Source organism: Misgurnus anguillicaudatus, chromosome 4, assembly GCF_027580225.2.
Source record: "Misgurnus anguillicaudatus chromosome 4, ASM2758022v2, whole genome shotgun sequence".
NCBI lineage: Eukaryota > Metazoa > Chordata > Actinopteri > Cypriniformes > Cobitidae > Misgurnus > Misgurnus anguillicaudatus.
The window spans coordinates 20,699,348-20,720,626 of NC_073340.2; the positions used below are offsets into that span (position 1 = coordinate 20,699,348).

Genomic DNA, 21,279 nt, shown 5'->3' on the forward strand with positions numbered 1-21,279 from the left:
GGATCGCGTGACGCTTGATGTGTAGCCATAAAAAGTTGATAAGTCGATTAAAAATTGCTGTTTAAAAATAACCTCACACCAGGGACAGTTGTGAGATTTTAAACCATCACCTGAAAAGGTTAAAAACAAGAAGCCTCTGTATATTCCATGTATTAAACACTCGACTGACTGTCCCACTGTAGAGATACGGCATGTCTCTGTGCTTTTATATTTGATATGAAGACACGTCACCCCAGAGGAACAACATGAAACGATTGAATATATCTTGATGTATCAGGACACTTCTTAATTTCATCCTCACACTGGTTCATACATGAAATTATGACCGTAATCATCATGGAAATCGCCGGCTCTGGTTCAGTGACAGTACGCGCCGGAAGTCGCACCCATAATTCGTGCAAAGCGTCATGGGGCGTAGGAATAGTGTGGATAATACAATGTGTTAGCATGGTTTATGGTTAAAGGTGCAGTGTGTAATTTTTTAGGATCTTTTGACAGAAATGCTAAATAATATACAAAACTATATTATCAGAGGTGTATAAAACCTTTTTCATAATGAACTGTTATGTGTTTATTACCTTTAAAAAGGTCTTGTTCTTTTACATACACCAAGGGTCCCCTTACATGGTAGTCGCCATTTTGTGCTGCCATTTTTCTACAGAAGCCCTTAAAGGAGGGGGTGAGCCGTGGACTAAGCCGTTGGTTGCAATTCGCAACCTCACCACTAGATGCCGCTAAAATTTACACACTGCACCTTTAAAAACACATTATTTTTCCACATACTGTACATTTTTGTAGCTGCAGATTTTACTCTCTTCCTGAAACGCTTTTATTTTGTACAAAACTCATTGATTTGAAAAGCGCTGTCTGCCTGATTGGCCAGCTAATCTCTACGTTAACATGTACTTATACACACTTACACACACCAAAGGAAATGTAAAATTGTGAATTGGGTCGGAGCCGATGGTGTAGTGGACGGTGCTCCGACATATGGTGTAGACGCACTTCTGGCGACCCAAGTTCGAATCCCGGCTCGAGGTCCTTTGCCAATCCCATACCCCTCTCTCCACCCTATACTTTCCTGTCGTTTCCTTAATCACTGTCTATCTAATAAAGGCAAAAATGGCCCAAAAATATAACTTTAAAAAAAAAAAAAAATTGTGAATTGGACAATAGGTGCTCTTTAAATACCATTGCAAGTGGGTATTAAAAACATCTTAAAGTTTTTAAAACATGTTTTTCAAGTTAAGTAAGTGTAAATTTCAGAACTGTAACAAAAAAATCTGTTTCTTCCTCAAAATGTGCCTACAAAAATATAAAAAATGGAAATGTATTATATATATTATTTGTATATTAAATACTTTAAATGTTCTTTAAAAAGCTGGACAGAATTCCTACAAAGTATGTTGTTGTCTCCCAAAAAACATTTTTTTTGTCACATCCGTAACGCATGCATGTTTACATAATCTAAAATAGAAAACATGAGTATAGACTGATATTTTTCTGATGTCTGGACTCTAACATCTCGGGTTTATAAAAAATATAAACATATGGTTCAATATATTGGTAATAAATGCATTCTCTGAGAAATTATATTAGAAGTTTTAATTGCAAATGTCACATCCGTAACTTTAGAAGTACATTTTTAAGCAATCTAAAGAATAATAATATTGTAGTTTTCATTTCAGCACAGTTAAATTTTTCAATCTAAGTTACATAAAACAAAGTAGTCCACACGAGGGCGATTGTGAGACACAAGCAGTGCAGACTTTGAACTGACTGGGTTAAATGGGATTTACAAATCACATGTCCCGATCAAAGTCAGGGCTAAAAATGTCACATCAAGTGATTGGTGATGACAGTTCAGGTCTCCCAGTCAACAACCTACTTCCTGTCAGACAGAAGAGAAGACACAGCTCCATTTTATACATCATCTGTGCAGGAGTTATAGCTGCTGTGGTGTATGATTTTTATGCTTTATTAACTTGCTTGTTGCTGTCATGATCATGTATTTCATACACTTGTTGTCAAAGAATTGGTAGAGCTTGAAAAGACTTGAAAATATGAAATATTTTTGTATTCTGTTTGCTCTGTTATAATTGACACATACACATATTTCATAGGCTGGCAAGAGAGTCTGGTTGATCTCATTAACAATACCCATGATCAGGACAAACAAATCTGCTTTACCTGTACCTACAGAACCCCTTTGTCAAAAAAGCTGATTGGCTGAATGGTAAGAGGACCGCTGCATTTCATTGGCTGGAATTTTTTCACTGAAAATGTCTCATTGGTTGGAAAGTATGAAGGGTGTGTCTTTGACAAGCAATAAATGACCTTGATCAATATGAATAATTTTTGCGTCTGTGTCTTAAAGAGATAGTTCACCCAAAAAATTAAAAAATTATTTTGTCATTTACTCATCATCATGTTGTTACAAACCTGTATAAATTTATTTGTTCTGATGAACACAAAGCAAGATATTTTGGAAGATATTACAAAGGAAGATATTTTGAGAAATGTTTGTAACCAAACCGTTTGTGGACCCCATTTACTTCCATAGTATTCTTTTTTTCTACTTTAGAAGTCAATGGGGTCCATTTACGGTTTGGTTATAAACATTCCTCAAAATATCTTCCTTCATGTTCATCAGAACAAAGACATTCATACAGATTTGTGACAACATGAGAGTGAGTAAATTATGACAGAATTTTCATTTTTGGGTGAACTATCCCTTTAATCCTCACCTGTTTAGAAAAGCCATATTTTTACCAGGCCAATTGACAAAAGACCACGACAATTTCCAAAAAGGGAAGAAGGCTGAATGAGGAAGCACACTTGTTTATTCTGGTCTGTATGAAAACTGCCAAAGAATAAGAAGATCTCATTGAAACTGAACAGTACATTCCTCCAATCTGCGGTGGCACTAACACAGTACAGGAAGTAAGAAGCAAGATTTAAGTTATCCAGTTAGTATCATTGTCACTGATAAACCGTTTAAACAAAGCCAAGGGCCCAATATGAAAACAAAGTATCTATCATGTTCCTAGCATTACTTTCAATAGCACTAAATGTAACCTAACCTAGTGCATAAAGTTAGATTTCGTTTTAAAGTTAAGCTTTAAGTGTTAAAGTAGTATTAGGTAAATCATAAACTTACTCCTCGGTCACTTGTGTCGGTGATAAAAGTGATTTGAGAATGAACTATGTTGTGAATATGCCGGTAAACACCAGCAGGGGGCGCGCCCCTCACGGCTCATTGTTGCGTTCACCGGCGCGTATGCGTGTTTGTGTGTATGTGTGTGTGTCCGTCCGTGTGACTCGTAATATGTGTCAAGAGTGTGAGGGGAGATTTCTCTGTGTAACAGACTCAAGCTAATGTGTTTAACACCAGAGCTCAGAAAAACAGAGGTTTGTCGAAGTAACAAGATTTTCTCAATTGAATCCATCAGTGCAAAAACGGGACTTATGCGAGAACAGTGCACTTGTCAATAAAACAAAGATTTACCAAGGAAACTTCTTGTCAGGAGGTGGTGAAGGAAATAAGCCGGACAAGTCAGAAGAGGATATTTATTTTGGGAAATCGTAATATGAAAAAGGACCAGGTCGAGACATTAGGTTTTGTCCCTCAGAAAGAGATCGTCTATAACAAACTTCTCCCGTACGCAGAGAGACTAGACCGCGAATCAAATGACATTTTGGCCCAGATTAAAGGGAACTTGGGTCGGGCTGTCCAGCTTCGAGAATTATGGCCCGGGGTTTTGTTTTGGACCAGGAAACTGTCCACGTAAGTAATTTTGTGACCCCAAAATGTATTACTCTATAGATTTAACCAGTTTTTATTGTTGTGAATAATACAATCAAGCGTAGCTTAGCGACACCGGTAACGTTAGCTTTTAGCCGCTAACTCGACAGCTAATAGCTAAAGCTACCTGAGTCACTCATCTGCCCTTGCTCTTATATAAACGCCACCATGTCATTTTCTGGTGATATCTTATGGTCTTTTATTATTTTTAGCGTAAAATTAGTCTTTAGTCTAGCTTGTCAGTGTAGTTTCGGAAAGCAAATGAACGAAAATGAGGGTTTGCTGTAAGCTCATTTCTAAGCTAATCGCTAACAGGCTAACTTCAGTGTTGGATAAGCAGCAGCCACATGCATCTCTGCAACTAGTGGTTATGATTTTCCTAAAAATACAATTGAGTCAGATAAAACTGTGTTAGTATTGTTGAAGATCACAAGTTAGATCGTTATATTGAATGTTTTATACTTTAATGATTTGCTTTATTTAACGTTAGTTTGGTTCATTGTTGACATTTCAAAGTATTAGACAGTCAAGTTTATCTAGGAACATTAACACGTACAAACAGTTGAATAACTTTTAATAGATTTTTTGGTCATGTTGTATTGTACACGTGCGTTATGATGCAGTATGAAGTGCATTATTATTGTTTGTATATATGGCTGCTGCACTGACTTTTACTATATAAAGAGGTTTCTATTATACCAAGCACTTGACAGCAACTTTGCTTATTTAAATGGGCAAGATGTTTACTTTGGCAGCTAACCCCATCCTCAGGCCAAAAATGGAAATGAATGAGGTCTGTTAACATGTAGTTGAATGTGTTAAAAGTCTCTCTTACATAATCCACTTTAAGGAGCCACGTTAGCCTGACTCAGCGTTTGTCAGACTCATAGCTCTGTGTTATTACATGATCACATGGTGGCCTTCATGTTTACTTGTTTAGCGATAAGATCAGCCACCCATATGTGTCCCCATCCTAACAAAACCAACTTTTCAACAAGACTGTTTTTTTTTCAATGTCAATGTTGTAAGTGCGGTTTTGGGTGGTGGGTGTCTACTTTCACATGTCCTTTATGTGATAGTTTATATTGCTTTGTGTATTGACACAGTGTTTATTGATAAATTATATGGTCATCATGAAAACAAAACAAAAAAGGAGTAAGACTGCACACCCACTGACACGTTTTACCCCACCATCATTTGCTGTCCATATCTCACCACTATGACATGGTCTTGACCCCTTACAGGTACCTTCGTCTCTATGGGAGAAAGTTCAACAAGGAGGACCATGTGTTCTTCATCAAGCTTCTGTACGAGCTGGTCACCATCCCCAAGCTGGAGATCAGCATGATGCAAAGCTTTGCACGACTTCTCGTCAGCTTACTGAAGTATGCAGATCTGTCCCAACCAAACACCTCATCACTTCCACCTTATTGAGAACATCATAGAGGTGTTATAGTTAAAATAACTAATGATGTCATTTAATTGGTGTTTCTTACCACTGCGTTCTTACATACAGGAAGAAAGAACTGCTTTCCCAGGATGACTTGGAATTACCTTGGAGGCCTTTGTACGATCTCTATGAGAGTATCCTGTACTCCAAAACCGAGCATCTTGGTCTTAACTGGTTCCCAAAGTAGGTCTCTCTCATTTTTCTGCTTATCTGTCATCATCCGACTCACTTTCATCTGTTGTGAGCTGTGGCTAATCGTGTTAAATGTCCTTAAATCAGTATTTTATGTTTAGACTGGAGACCTTGTGACCGGAATCTTTCCTCACACTTATTAATCACAAAATTCCACTCCACTTTAAATGTTTATTAAAAAGTTTGGCTAATTTGGTTTATGGTTTCGAATAACAGTACTTTCCGGACTATAAGCCGCACCGGAATGCGTCATTAAGACGAAATAACATATATAAGTCGCAGTGGACTATACGTCGCATAGTCCACTATACTAAACGTCGCAAGCCGAAGGACAGACATTTAATCTGGTAAGGCAAGTTATTCAACTAAACAATAGCAGACAGAACAGCAGGCTGAATAGATGTCTGTACGTTAAAGTAATATTATCAGTTATTTAAACGATAAACCATAGCATTCAGAACTTACCTGGAAGGTTGAATAGGCTAAATTAACTGAAACAAGCAAACTAGCATGAAGTTCGCATACTCGTCATTACACATTACAGAATCCATTGAATTACATAAATACAGAAGCAGCATATAGCGGACTCTTGCGGCTGTAGACCATAATGTTGTCTCTTGCCTCATAAATGTCAAAATTAAGTCATACTGACTTACAAGGCGCACCTGACTATAAGACGCAGCACCAGCCAAGTTATGGAAAAAACGCGGCTTATAGACCGAAAAATACGGTAGCAAAAAAAAAATGTAAGGGTGGACCAACAGTACTTTTATATCATGTATCATATCATATATGTTGCAAGACATTTGAACAAAAAAAATTTTGGACACGTTTGCTGAATAAATTATGTTGCTTTTTGTTTAATGTTTTAATTGTTACAATTAAACCATTCTGTAAGATCTGCCCCCCAAAGTATGTGTGGAAAAAGCTCCCAGATTCTGTGCAGGTGTGCTCAGTGAGCAGAAAAAAAGTGTATCTGTGTCTTAAAGCCACACGTGTGTCTATTTAAAGTAGGTCAGTGTAGTCTGCAAGGTAAAGTCATGGAAAAAAGCTTGTGCTGTATTTGGTTCTTGGAAATCAAGCACATTAATATATTGCCTGTGGTTAAGCGGTTTGCCTTATCTTGATTTTCCTTTGACGTTTCCAAAGTTTTCACTGGCCCCAATAAAAAATGTCAGTGTCACATATTTAAAAATAATATTAAAAAAATCAAATATAATTGTATACATATACAACAGACATGTTCTAACGAAAAAGGGCTCCCGACTTTTCTGCTTTACCTGTAAACTGACAGCAAATTGTGCAAAATATTGCATTGTTTCTTTCGTCGTGTTTTACCAATGTTAAATAATATACATTGATGAAAATATTTTTTAGTGACTAAGGGTGAAGCACTGGCCCAATCGGGCAAGTGACAATACTTTTTACTGGCCCGAACGTCTCTCACGCTTGCCCCGGGCCACCGGGCAGTGTTTTATGTTGAGCCCCCTGTCAATAAATGCTGTAAAATATATTGTTTATTGTAAATTCATGCTAGCTAGGTTTATATGCTTTCTGTCACCATTTTTATACTCATTTCTTTTTCACCTCATCCTCCTCACATGTCTGTATTCACATTCAAGCTAGTCTCTGTAATTTATTGTCATTGAAACGTTGAGCACCGTCAGTAGTTGTTTTGTTTGCCCATCAAGTTTCAGTTTTGGTGGAGTTTGACTTCTCGCGGTGCTGTGCAGGCTAGATTATGACGTGCTCCCTATACCTTAATGTTATAATCACTGATTGGTCTGTGCAGCGCTGCATGAAGTCAACGACAAACATTTGCGCTACACCTAGATTTTATAAAAAATGTCACCGGCCAACTGGCGATTGACACCATTTCATATACTCACCAATGCCTGCATTTGGTGAGTTTTAAGTTTAGTTCCCTGCTTGTAACACAACCATATTCATTAAGCCTAGCAACTACAGTTTTTTTTATCGGTCGATTACATCTGTGACATTGATGATGTTGGTATGTTTAGCACTGGCTTACGCATCTTTCCTTTTCTCACATTCAGTTATCTAGCAGAAGCCTCAACTAAACAAAAAATGCTTAATTTTGTGCGCAAGCGGTAAGCACAGCCCGTGTTTTACATGTTGTACTGTACTTTTTAAGGGCAGCCGCTTATGTTTAATTGCATGTGTCCGAAATTAAAGGCAAACCAACTATCTACATTACAAATGGCACCACAGCTTACACCTGCGTCTGTATGTACAATACTTGTTTTTGGAGTCTAGTAACATGCATTACAAGGCATATCAGAAAGTGTTTTTTCTTCAAAGTTCCTAACTTTTGATTTGTCCAGTACAATTCCTGGTGAATCAGAGTTAATCCAGTTTTCCCCTTGCAAACGATAGCACCCATTGACTGAAAACTTTTTTGTTTTGTTTAAAGGTAACCAATATGTTACCCACTATTGAGATGCACCTCCTCCAGGAATGAGACTATTTTAATCTTGCTATTTTAATCTTGCCTGCAATTGAGAGGGAAGGTGGAGTTTGTTTTCTGTAGCACCGAGTGAAAGATCAACAGCTGCTGTGTCTAGAATGCACAGATGACTGTTAGGAGGTGAATTTGCTGTTTAGTAACTTTAATGTGTGGGTTTTTAGGTTTTTAATATATGATTTTTTTTACTGTTTCAGCAATAACATGCACTGTTTATTGGTCCACAAAAAGTAAACATATGGAAACTTTATACATTGGATAGAATAACAATGTATGTATAATTATGACAATACTTTACAATAAGGTTGTATTTGTTAAAGGTGTCATATGATGTTGCTAAAAAGAACATTATTTTGTGTATTCGGTGTAATGCAATGCGTTTACGCAGTTTAAGGTTAAAAAAACTTATTTTCCACATACCGTACATTATTGTTACTCCTCTATGCCCCACCTTTCTGAAACGTGCCGATTTTAACAAAACTAATCTTTCTAAAAAGAGCGTGTGCTCTTGATTGGCCAGCTATCCAGTGCACTGCGATTGGCCAAATACCTCAAGTTTGTGCCGAAAATGTTAATGGCCTGACCATTTAGAATATCAGCTCCCAAAGCACAGCGTCTCTATGACATGGCTGCGGTAGCAACAATAATACCGTGAGAATAAAAGTTACGCCACTTTTGTTTGCATATACATTTGGATGGTGTTGTTATGCAAATCTTACCATACAGAGATGTAGATACCGTATTTTCCGGACTATAAGTCGCACGGTTTTTTTTATAGTTTGGTTGGTCCTGCGACTTATAGTTAGGTGCGACTAATATGTCAAAATTAATTCATACTGACTAACATGAACCAAAGGAAAACATTACTGTCTACAGCCATGAGAGGGCACTACATGTTGCTCCTGTAGTCTACCCCTGAATAAAACTAAATGTTAACTGATACATTAACTTAAAGACAACGGAAAAAGACTAAACAAGCATAATGTCCCTCAAAAGAATAATAGTTTTTAAATAAATGCGACTTATAGTAATAAACTTGGGTAAGAATAAATAACACCAAAGAATTTAAACGTAGTTTATTTATATAATAAGCTAAAAAACACATAGATTACACAGGAAACCAAAACATTTGTTATTTTCGACGAAGTATTTGTTCAAGAGCAACTAGTCAGACCATTAGAAAAACTGATACCGGAAGTAAAGTTCAGACTAGACGCGTATTGCGTCACCGCACATGCGTCCGATGAAACGGTCTATAGACGGTTTCAGCAGTAACAACTTAAACAAACGGCTCTCGTAACTTCGCAAAAAATCAATAACAACAAAGTCCTTTTAGAGTAGTTTATTTTTGATAACAAGCAAAATAAACAAGTAGATTGCCGTAGTTCAAATCATAGCTAAAGCATATAAAAAAACTACACTTGGCTGACGTTACTGTGTAAAATGTGTACTATATAATGTATGCAATCTTTACTACAGATCCGCTGCCAAACTTCCCATCAAATTGTCTTTAGGAAACCAAAACATTTCTTATTTTCAAAGAGGTATTTGTTCCAGAGTTCAGTTTAGCAACTAGTCAGACAAATAAAAAAAAGAGACCGGAAATTAGGTTCCGCTCAGACGCGTAATTGCGTCGTCGCATGTCCGTCCGATGAAACCCCTTTAACATTAGTAAATGCATTAGCTTATGTAAACTAACAATGAGCAATATAGTTTCTCAGCATTTTTTTGTGTTGTTCACCCCAAAATGAAAATTGGCTGATTATTTACTCACCTCTATGTCATCCAAGATGTTTATGTCGTCTTTTTTCAGTCGAATGCAATCTGAGTTGTATTAAATAATATTCTCTCTTTCTTTTCTTTATAATGGCATTGATATGGGGTCAATGTTTTGAAGCTCCAAAAGTGCATCCATCTATCATTTAAAGTTATTCACATATAATAATAACATATTAATATAATAACTCATATTTTGACTTTTAGTGATGGCTATAACATGAATATGATGGCATGAAATTGTTTTCCATGTGTTTTACGTCTCTCTGTTATTGTTTGATGAAATTTGGGTGAGTAAATAATCAATAAATTTCCATTTTGGGGGTGAACTACTCTTTTAATGTTATTTAATGCCAATACATGTATTCATGGTTGTTCATGGTGCATTAACTAATGTTAACAGTAACAACTTTAGATTTTAATGTGTAAGTTAATGCTGAAATTAACATGAACTATGATTAATAAATGCTGTAGAAGTATTGTTCATTGTTAGTTCATGTTAGTTAATGCAATTGCTAATGTTAACAAATACAGCATTATTGTAAAGTGTAACCATAATTATTTACTTATAGTAAATATGACAATGAGGCCTGTTTAATATCATCAATACGCAGCCAATATGTCATACAAATCTGTGTGAAAACAAAATCAAATTAACTGTTACTTCAATGTGACCTGTATTTAATGTTTTTTGTGCCCAGTGTTATAAAAAGCACATGAGGGCAACCTGATAACCTGGCATGTTTCACCCATGCCAAGTCTGGTGTTGGAAATCCTTCGTTTTACTTTCACAAAACACACTGTAGTTGGGTTTCTGCTTTGCACGTGGTCTAATCGCATCCGGCCTTCAGCCTAGCTTTTGTGTAACCGTGAATGTATTTCACTCCATTCATGTGACTCTTTCCTCTTTCCTCTCTCTCTAGCTCAGTGGAGAACGTGTTAAAGACATTAGTCAAGAGCTGCAGGCCGTAAGTGTTTCCTCTGTTACCTCCCTTCACGCGCCATTGTGCCATCAGTTAAGGCCTATAAATGTTTGACCATTTTGACAAAGGAATTGCACATGGTGTTAATCAGATTTCCACTGTGCTTTTGAAAGAATCATGTAATCAGGCCGTTGTTAGACAAGCCCGCGGCTTTCACTCTTGAGCCGATTACAGCTCTTTTAACACACCACACTGATGACTGTTCATATAACAACCATATTTTGTCCCAAGATATTGTTTTGCATATAAAAACGAGCCACCGCGATGAGTAAATGGCATGTAATTACTGATGTCTTTCATAATGTATTTTTGTGCATTTGTGTAGTTATTTCCCTAAGACTGCCACACAAGAGATGCTGGATGAGTGGCGGCCGTTATTGTGCCCATTTGATGTCACTATGCAGAAGGCCATTAGCTACTTTGAGCTTTTCCTGCCCACCATCATGCCCCCAGAACAGCACCACAAAGGCTTCAAGTAAGACCAATACTACTAATATATATATGTATATATAATTTATTTTATTTTTTAATGCAAACATGGGTATTGGAGTGCCAGTATGACTCTGTCTAATGAAAGGTTACATACATGTTTTAGGTTATGGTTTGATGAACTCATAAATCTGTGGGTCTCAGTCCAGAACTTGCCTACTTGGGAGGGTGTAAGTACTTTTTCTGTTTTTGATGTAGCATTGTCAGTTCTGAAATTGAGAGTATGTTTTTATTGCAGAGAGACCTCACTTTCTGTCTCTTATACCCTGAGCCATCTGTTAACGGTTGTTTTTTTACAGAATCTTGTGAATCTTTTTGCTCGTCTTGCTAATGACAACATTGGTTATATAAACTGGGATCCATACATTCCCAAGGTACCGTTCTGCTAATGCCAAAGATCTAAATGCCTTCATGTATTTTATCAGTGTGTTCTTACAGTATACATTGTTGTTGTTTTCATTAGATCTTCACCAGAATACTTCGTAGCTTTAATCTGCCTGTTGGCACCAGCCAAATGATAGTTCCCAGGTACGTGACCAACTCTTACGATATTGGTCACGTTGTCCTCTGGGTTTCAGCCATGCTGGTAAGTATCATGGGTCACTCGTTCTATAAAACAAAATCGTGCCTTTATTTACAGATAACTTGCAATAATACATTTTATCATCTTTATCAGGGTGGCTCACAGAACCAGGCCCAGAAACAACTTAATGGGCTCTTCAGCAGTATAGCATCCTTTTACCACCCCTCCAACAACGGCCGCTGGCTGGTAAGATAAAGCACAGCTTTAAGCAAACAAATCAGCCATTGCTTTCTGTAAAACGCAACCTTGAAGCAGTGCATGTGCTTTTCCACAACAGATGTGTACTACTTCTGTGTAATAAATGGGCCAGTTAAAAATAGTTTTTCTCCATTCATCTGAATATATCTAGATACACTACCGCTGTTTGTTGAAACGCAATGGTTTTTGACACTGTCTAAGATGTGAGTGTCTGTCATATCTCTTTATTTCTGCTGCTAATCTCATGTCGTCTTCTCCAGATGAAGTTGATGAAGCTCCTACAGCGTCTGCCTGCCAGTGTGGTTCGGCGGCTACACCGGGAACGCTATAAGAAACCTTGCTGGATCAGCCCTGTTCCCCCCAGCCACAGGCTCACTGACCAGGATGTGACCGACTTTGTAGAAAGCATGAAGCAGCCAGTGCTAATGGCCATGTTTAGCAAGACCGGCAGCATGGATGCAGCCCAGGCCCTTCAGAATCTCGCCCTAATGAGACCGGAGCTGGTCATCCCTCCTGTGCTGGAGAAGTGAGTGTTTAAAAGTTGTTTTGGGCTTTTTCATGATACCTGGACTTATTTATAAATTGTTTGTGCACCAATAATGTTTCTAAATGCATCCTGCTTTATAAACCTTTTTAAAATCATGAATGAATTCATGCAACCTAAAGAACACCCACAGATGTAATGTGGAAAATGCCAATGAATTATTTGTATCTTCTTCACTAAATACAATCAGAAATTAAATTCAGCACGCACTATTTAGGTGAATGATCTCTCAATTTTTGTACATATTTATTCTAAATTACTTGATTTTAGTACATTTAATAATGAGGTTCCTGGGATATATTTGATATTTTGTTACATTTAAGCAGTTGTATATTGTATATGTTTTGTTTATATTCTTACAGATTTATTGTAGCCCATATTGTTGCCTTTTATCTATTGCTGTGGGTTTACAAATCCAATCTTTGTAAATAGGCTTTGTAAGCAGTCTTACAATCCCACATAAAGCTTCTGGGTGTAATGTTTGAATGTGCTGCCCCCTGCAGGACGTATCCAGCTATGGAGACGCTAACGGAGCCACACCAGCTCACCGCCACCCTCAGCTGCATGATTGGCGTGGCCCGCAGTCTACTCAGTGGGGGCCGGCATTATCCTGAAGGGCCGGCACACGTCCTGCCCCTGCTTATGAGAGCCCTGCCCGGTGTTGACCCCAATGACTTTAGCAAATGCATGGTGAGTAAAATGTGAAGGATTGAGTTTATAATTTTTTTTTTTTATAGAAATAAAGTTATTGTTCTAACTTCTATGAGTTTTGTGTATTTACCATATTGTTTTGTGTTTTTAGATCACGTTCCAGTTCATTGCTACTTTCACTACTTTAGTGCCTTTGGTGGACTGTTCGTCAGCCCTCCATGAGAAGAATGACTTGACAGAGGTTGGGCTTGACTGCAAAGATGTCACATTATTGTTCTTTAGTCTAATTTAACTATAATGGATTATTCATTTGTTGTAGATGGAGAGAGAGTTGTGTTCAGCCTCTGCAGAGTTCGAAGACTTTGTTCTGCAGTTTATGGACAGGTGTGTCATTTCCTCAAATGTGCATGCTTGAACGATCCATATATAGTATACAGTCCTGCATTTTTGTAACTAACACCCGGTTTTGTGCACGTCTGTAGGTGTTTTGCGTTGATTGACAGCAGCACGCTGGAGCAGACGCGCGAGGAGACGGAGACTGAAAAGATGACTCATTTGGAGAGTCTGGTGGAGCTGGGGCTCTCATCCACTTTCAGCACCATCCTCACACAGTGTTCCATGGAGATCTTCAAGGTGTTGCATATGACTAGACTCACAATGTTCTCTTTTATTTCCTTATAAGGTTTTATATTTATATAGCACTTTCACACAACTGTAAAGTTAGAACAAAGTGCTGTACATTACAAAAAAGAAAACAACATTCAATAAAACACAGTCACAAAGACTATTACAAAAAATAGCATATTATAATATAAAGAAGAGGCATATAACAGTTACAAGAGTCTAAAGATCTGACAACAAAAGTTTTTTTTTTTAAGGTTCTCTACATCACCGTCTTTTCGGGCTGTGACGGTGGCAGTATTTTGGTAAACTTAGAAAAGAAGGATGAAAGCATCATGGTCACATTTTCTGTGTGGTTTTATACGCGAAATGTGAAGCATTACATCAAAGTGCCATCAAAGTGGATAAAATATTTAATATTTCTCATTCTTTTGACACAATTGGCGGTTACACCATTTGCCATTTTCAGGTCCATTCAGTCTTAACTTTCATAAAAATGGTGCAAATGTTATTTTTTATTGCATAAAATTAACATAAATACACTGTGCATTGAAATAAACCTGATGCATGCTTTTAAAACAAGTTAAAAAAAAAAAATCTCATCTTGCCAAACCGATTTTGTTACTGACTGTGCGTGTTTATTGTAGCACTTTAATTCATGAAACAACACACGGTTCAATTGAGGAACCTTATTGGGGGTTATAATGTTTCTAGCCGCACTGAAAACGCATTCTGATGTTGTACTGGTAGTGCAGATTGATACTTTTTCGCAACCTTGACCAAGAGAGAATATCTTTGCTTCATTGTTCTGCCCCAAACCAGCTGATATCAGTTGCCTCTCCTTGCAAATAGCGTGAAACTGAGTTTGCTTTGCCATTTGCGTTCACACGAACTTGAATTTGATTATTCTATTATGACTATGTGATTTTAATCATGCCGGTGTAACACTGATTCATAAAGAAGTTAACACTCTTTTAACAGTTGTTCTTTGCTCTGGTTCTGTCTATAGGTTGCTCTTGAGAAAGTCTTTAACTTTGCCACCACCAACATCTTTGAGACACGTGTTGCAGGCAGGATGGTGGCTGATATGTGCAGAGCCGCTGCTAAGGTAATCAATCATTCCCCATCACCAGGGCATGAAATTAACACCCGACCACGCGCCAAATGCGGGTGGATTTTGCAATTGGCGGGTAACGCTGTCAATCTACCGGCCACATTGGCGGGTAGCCAATGCGAATCAGTGATGCGCGGGTCATTGTATGAACAACACACTCCCGAACGACATTTTCAACTAACCCGCAAGTGATGGGCAGTCCGGCTCTTTCCATAGATTCGGCTCTTTCGGCTCCAGCTCCGGCTCTACATTTTAGTGATGGCAGTCCGGCTCTTTTCATAGATTCGGCTCTTCTGGCCTCTTACGTTCCCACCCAAGCCTGCGTTTGAAGATTCGGCTCTGCTGGTTCGCTACAAAGAATCAGCTCTTAGAGCCGCCTCGTTCGCGAACGACCCGTCACTATAACCCGCCCGCAATTGTTCAAAATAGTTTTTAAACTCGATCGACTGACCGCGGCATGAATATCATTAAAATATTTTTGGATGACTCGTAACCGGCACCCGCTCATTTCTTATCAACCTGCGCATATCACCGATGCAAATTGAGTGATTCATTGATAGGATGCGACTTCTGTTTCGCAACGTTCATGCGATTGGAAAGAAGATGAGGCACTTCTCTGACTACGTTTGGATGTGTGAGTAAGCATTAAACTGTTGTTGAGATGGGAAGAGAATGCAATGCTGACATAGGCTACAGTACAATCACAGTTGCACAGATGTGTAGTGCTGCTGTGACGGATCAGAACTCTTGATGTGTAAACTTTAGAGAGAGTTGCGCTACTATGCCTTATACTGTAGTACATTAACATACATTTTGCGAATATAGTAATGAAAAACAACGTATTCTGCTCTTGACGGGGCACATATAAACAAAATGATCTCAACAGTATTAATTTTCTAATAAAACATTTCTTTATGTCTTAAGTGTATAGAGAGTCAAAAACCATTCTGTGCTGGTCTTAAAGAGACAGTAACCTCAATTAACCTACTTAAGTCTGTGTCATTAATGTTAATCAAACAACCTGAGACAAAGAGAAATTCACTTTTGTAGCTCTGAAAAAAAATCATTTTTAATTCATACAATAAAGACAGCGTTATAATTCACTATTCAGGCAAAAAAAAAACTGGCTGGTAAAAAGTCTCTGTGGCAGGTGGATTTCTAAATCCACCTGCCACAGTGGCTGGTGGACAAAAAAGTTAACTTCAGGCCCTGCCCATCACATTCACACGCGCACACAGATGTGTGGCCGCATTTACTCAACTCTCCTCTTGTTTCCTTCAGTGTCACCCTGCTGAGTCTCTCAGGCTGTTTGTACCACACTGCTGCAACTCCATTACTCACCTTACTGCCAGTATGTACATGAAAATACATGACCTGATGTTTGTGTTATCTTGAACACATTTACCTGTCTGGATTCTCACAGTGAGATTGTGTCCGTTTCAGATGAGGACGTTTCAAATGAGGAAGAACTGGACAAAGAACTGCTCTGGAACCTTCAGCTGCTGTCTGAGGTCTGAACACCATAATTGCTTTTTGTCATACTCCACATAAAAGATACTGAAGCTCTTGTTAAAAAAACATTATCTATCTAGGCATCCAAAGACCTGGCTGCAATGCCTTATTAAAAGAGACCTTGTTTGAATTGTAGTCAGATTGTTTACTTTTTGGATGAGGTAATCACGAAATGTCCATGATAAAGTTTGATGGTGGTGTTGATTATTAATATTACATATGCATAGTTTTTGTTAAGTATTTTTTGTAACTTTATAAAATACTACCATGTAATTAAAAATGCACAAGTTAGATGTTCAACACTCCAAAATGAACGGTGGGCATGTTTTACATCATCAACCCCTCTCGTTGATCTTTAGGTTACTCGCGTGGATGGAGAAAAGCTCCTGCCGTACCGTACGCAACTGGTACAGATTCTGCAGCTAACCTTGCGGCTGCGCTGTAAGCAGGGCTACACTCTGGCCTGTAATCTGCTGCACCACATCTTACGCTCCACAGTGCTCACTTACCCCACAGATTACTGCAGTGTGCCTGGCGGGTTTAACAGGCCCCTGCAAGAGCACCTACCTATTAAGGTACTATCAATGAATATAGATACTACAGTATGTATAATAGATAAAGGACCTTTGTTGATCTCGCTTCTGCTTTTTCCACAGGACTGGGGTCGCCCAGGAGACCTGTGGAACCTAGAGATTAAGTGGCATGTGCCGAGCGTGGAGGAGACGGCATTCGTCTTCTACATCCTGGACTTGCTGCTACAGCCAGAGCTCCAGCGCCTGCAGAGATACGCACAGGGAGAGCAAGACATGAGCAGGTCAGTGGTCAAGCACATGGGCAGTGGCTTCAATAGGATATGGGGTGGGAGTCTTTAAGCTATGTTTATACTCGCCACGCCCGCGGCAAAAATGACGTCAACGCGGAGTGGGCCATGACCGAACTTGAGGCGATTCTGTCCGAGCAGGCAAGCCTGTGACGCATCTCTTCGATCAATCCAAGAAAAACAATGTATATATTTATCTGACACTCTGGAAGTAAAGTATGGAAACTTTGCAGTTTAAAACACAAATTCTTTTTACATGATTCAGAATGTTTGGCTTATATTTGGATGAGGAATAAAATACAAACCTTAAGATGCCGGTACTGTTTGTTTAGTAACAACGTTAATGAAATAATAATGTTTAATAAAAACATTTTGTTGTTTTTTTCATGTTCTCATATTTATAAATCAAGCTCTGATGTTACAAGCATCAGGGTTGTTCCAGCGGATGACTTCTTCTATTCTCTTCTTTGTGTTTGTTTTTGACTTGATTGCTTATGTCGCCCCCTGGCCGTTCAAAAAATAGTGCAACAGCAAGCGCTTTAACTATAAACGTCTTGTCCGTTTGGTGAGACGCGCGCGATCCGCGGAGGCTTGCGTTGCAGACCAAAGCGCAGGAATAAACAAAGCTTTAGGCACCTCTTATTTGAGTTTGATTTAGATTCTTAAAACATTTTACACTGCATTTATGAAGCGTGCGCACCTCTCACTCTGCGTTGGTTGCTATTTGATTGCATCTTTGAAGGCCTTTATTGTTCTGTAAAAAATTTTGAGCAGAATGACCTCTAAAACTGATGTCACTGCAAAAATGACTTGTTTTCTGTTCAAATATCTAAAAATTCTTAAATTAAAATGCATTTTCTTGATGAGCAAAATGACCTAAGACAATAAGTCTAGTTTTTAGACAAAAACAACATAACATTTAAGTGAATTTGTGCTTAAAGGGACAGTCAGCTTTTTTTGAAAATAGGCTAATTTTCCAGCTCCTCTAGAGTTAAACATTTGATTTTTACATTTTTGGAATCCATTCAGCTGATCTCCAGGTCTGGCGCTAGCACTTTTAGCATAGCTAAGCATAATTCATTGAATCTGATTAGAGCATTAGCATTAAGAACTATACTCTCATTCCAGCAATAATTATCAAGGACTCTTGCAAAAAATGGCAAAAAAAAATCTGCCAATGGTGTAGGAAAAAAATCTTGAACACTTTGAATCTCTGAATTCAAGAAAAAAAAATCAAGAAATATTTGGCAGTTTATTTGCTTGTTTTAAGCACCAATTCACATAAATTGTATATTTTTGTCTTAAAACTAGACTTATATTTTTAGACTATTTTGCTCATCAAGAAAATACATTTTGATTTAAGAAGACAAAAATACTAAGTAAGAGTCATTTTTTGCATTGTGGATATTTTAAGGATGTCTGCTGTGATCCACTATCTACAATATATAATTTTTTTTTTTTAAAGGGATAGTTCACCCAGAAATGAAAATAATGTCATTAATGACTCACCCTCATGTTGTTCCAAACTCGTAAGACCTCCGTTCATCTTCGGAACACAGTTTAAGATGTTTTATATTAAGTCCGAGAGCTTGTTGACGCTTCATTGAAAATGTATGTACGGTATACTGTCCATGTCCAGAAAGGTAATAAAAACATTAAAGTAGTCCATGTGACATCAGTGGGTCAGATAGAATGTGTTGAAGCATCAAAAATACATTTTGGTCCAAAAATAACAAAAATTACGACTTTATTCAGCATTGTCTTCTCTTTCGCATCTGTTGTGAAGCACATGCGCGAGATTAAAGTCACGTGACTGCAGTGACACGGATGATGTACGAAACGGCTAACTTGTTATCTGGTGTGTTTTTAGGGGTCAAGCACCGAAGGTGCTGAGACACCTATTGGAATTGTTAGTATTATTATTATTATTTTTCCCCAATGGGAGTCTATGGCAGCCCTATGAACCGTACATAGGAAAATGATGAAATTTGGCACAGTTGTAGAGGTGGTCATAAATAGTCATGTGACCAAAAATGGGGTCTTTAGCAGTAACTCTATAGCGCCACCAGTAGTCCAAAGATTCAATGTTCAAACTGTTATAATTGGTGAACCATTTGATCTATGAAAATTCTACTTAATACACGTGATTGCTCTCATCCCGCTTATTGAATTTGATACTTTACAGTAAGACTCCACCCATTACAGTAGCGGCCATTTTGAAATGTACAGTATTTCGTTTTTTCGCTACTCCTCCTTCAAATGTGGTTCAATTCTTATGAGATTTGGCACAGATGATCTTTGGAGTGAGCCGCATAGAAATGACCGAACAGAATTTCGATATTTATCTTTGTTCAAAAGTAATAAATGCGCAAACTTAACGAGGTTGACGCAAAAATGGTTCTGAAGCTGTAGCTCAGTCATTCTTTGATCAATTGAAATGAAATTTGGTACACTTCATGTGGACCATGAACTTGGGGTCCATGCCAAATTTGGTGACAGCGCCACCTATGGGTCATGAGATAGAAAAATAGGCCATTATTGCCCATAACTTCTTAACTGTTTGTCAGAAAATTATGATCTTGATGTCTATGGATTGCTTACCTCATGCCGCATCTGTCGATGTGAATTATGCCGGGATTGACCAAACCGTCTGTCTGCCATTTTGAAATTACACATAAATTGTTATATTTTTTGAACTATTAGACATATCCGCGCAAAAAATGGTAAGGAGCTTCGACATGATGTCCTGAAGGTACCTGGGAAGTCAGAGTACAGCGCCACCTAGGGGTTATAAACTATAACAGTTCTTATGGAACTGCTTATAACTTCTGAATACTTTGTCTGATATTAATTTCTTTGTGAAATTGTATTCACTGGTTTATGCCGATTGCAACGATACCTCGTTTGTCATTTTCCAACATTCTGTTCATGTGTTATTGTAAAGCATTTGGTACATGATTTTTTCGCTACTCCTTTTACAAATTTTGTTTATTTTATGCCAGGTGCTGCTTGTATAATGTTTGGAGCAATCCGCACAGAAATGACAGAACAGATTTTTGATATTCTGTTCTCTTTCTTAGAAATACCACTCCAAAGTTGACTGTGCCTGTGCCGTTGTCTATTTGTCATAGTAAATTAATGTGACTGTATGTTACATTGTATAGCATTACTATACAGAATGATCTTCTTGTCTTCAATCTCACTTGAGCTTTTTGATTCTCATATACATTGTATTTCTGTTAGTTCTGCTCTGCACTGTCAGTTCTGCATCTGTGTTGATTGGCATATGTCAATCCTTGCAGCACCTAAGCTGTTTTTTGCTGCCCTTTGGGCTGTGTTAACTGAGTTGCGCATCTGGTTAACCAGATGCCATGAGATCCTGAGGTCATGGGTTCGAATCACATGTACAGTGATATTTTGTCTTAACTTTTTTCTCACTTAAGTTTTGTGATTTTCATACAATACATAAGGGATGGGCGATATGGCCTAAAATTCATATTGCGTTATACATTGCAGCCTCTTGCGATAGCGATATGTATTGCGATATAATAATTTCAATAGACTCATTTCAGAACAGGTTATATAGACCCTTACAAAAGCCAAACTGCTAAAAAAGTAAGTAAAAGTAAACCGTTATGGCCAGATTAGTCTTGTTACCTCTCTAAGCTGGAAATTTTGCCTGACACACTCTACAGCAGGGGTGTCCAGACCTTTTTGTGTGGTGATCTACTTTTAAAATGATAAAGCTGACAAGATCTATCTGCTAAAAAACACAGTTAATTATTTTTATAACACTAAACACTTTAAATGCTTGTGGGGACTATAATCCATATATATACTGCATGTTTCACAATTACTAGACCATAATGTCAATTTCGCGCGTGGAGCAGCAGTTAACTTATGTAACTTATGGCTTAAATCCAAAAAATAGATGTTGCATCGGTCTTTTTCATGAGTTCCTCTGTTTCGCTGACGCTTTCATCCATGTTTATTCGGCTGCAGCTCATGGCTCTAAAGTTCGCGGGTAGATTGTGTCATCAACATGCATTATCGCGA

The 21,279-nt window shown here is 38.0% G+C and overlaps 1 protein-coding gene across 4 annotated transcripts in view; it reads left to right on the top strand.

The window, feature by feature from the left end:
• Window positions 1-3,289: 3,289 nt before the first annotated feature.
• The window catches only part of psme4b (proteasome activator subunit 4b), a 33,588-nt gene continuing 15,598 nt past the window's right edge, over window positions 3,290-21,279 (top strand). Inside the window, exons 1-20 of one of the 4 annotated variants that reach the window (XM_055175291.2) lie at window positions 3,291-3,787; window positions 5,050-5,190; window positions 5,322-5,438; window positions 7,505-7,558; window positions 10,632-10,676; window positions 11,017-11,166; window positions 11,287-11,350; window positions 11,480-11,554; window positions 11,644-11,766; window positions 11,857-11,949; window positions 12,222-12,487; window positions 13,009-13,195; window positions 13,308-13,397; window positions 13,476-13,540; window positions 13,639-13,789; window positions 14,787-14,885; window positions 16,173-16,242; window positions 16,335-16,402; window positions 16,763-16,978; window positions 17,060-17,217. In XM_055175291.2, the coding sequence (XP_055031266.2) occupies window positions 3,591-3,787; window positions 5,050-5,190; window positions 5,322-5,438; window positions 7,505-7,558; window positions 10,632-10,676; window positions 11,017-11,166; window positions 11,287-11,350; window positions 11,480-11,554; window positions 11,644-11,766; window positions 11,857-11,949; window positions 12,222-12,487; window positions 13,009-13,195; window positions 13,308-13,397; window positions 13,476-13,540; window positions 13,639-13,789; window positions 14,787-14,885; window positions 16,173-16,242; window positions 16,335-16,402; window positions 16,763-16,978; window positions 17,060-17,217 (2,429 nt within the window). In that variant the 5' untranslated portion in view covers window positions 3,291-3,590. Of the gene's footprint in view, window positions 3,788-5,049; window positions 5,191-5,321; window positions 5,439-7,504; window positions 7,559-10,631; window positions 10,677-11,016; window positions 11,167-11,286; window positions 11,351-11,479; window positions 11,555-11,643; window positions 11,950-12,221; window positions 12,488-13,008; window positions 13,196-13,307; window positions 13,398-13,475; window positions 13,541-13,638; window positions 13,790-14,786; window positions 14,886-16,172; window positions 16,243-16,334; window positions 16,403-16,762; window positions 16,979-17,059; window positions 17,218-21,279 lie in introns of all 4 variants that reach the window. The other 3 variants (XM_055175289.2, XM_055175292.2, XM_055175290.2) reach the window with 3 other exon arrangements.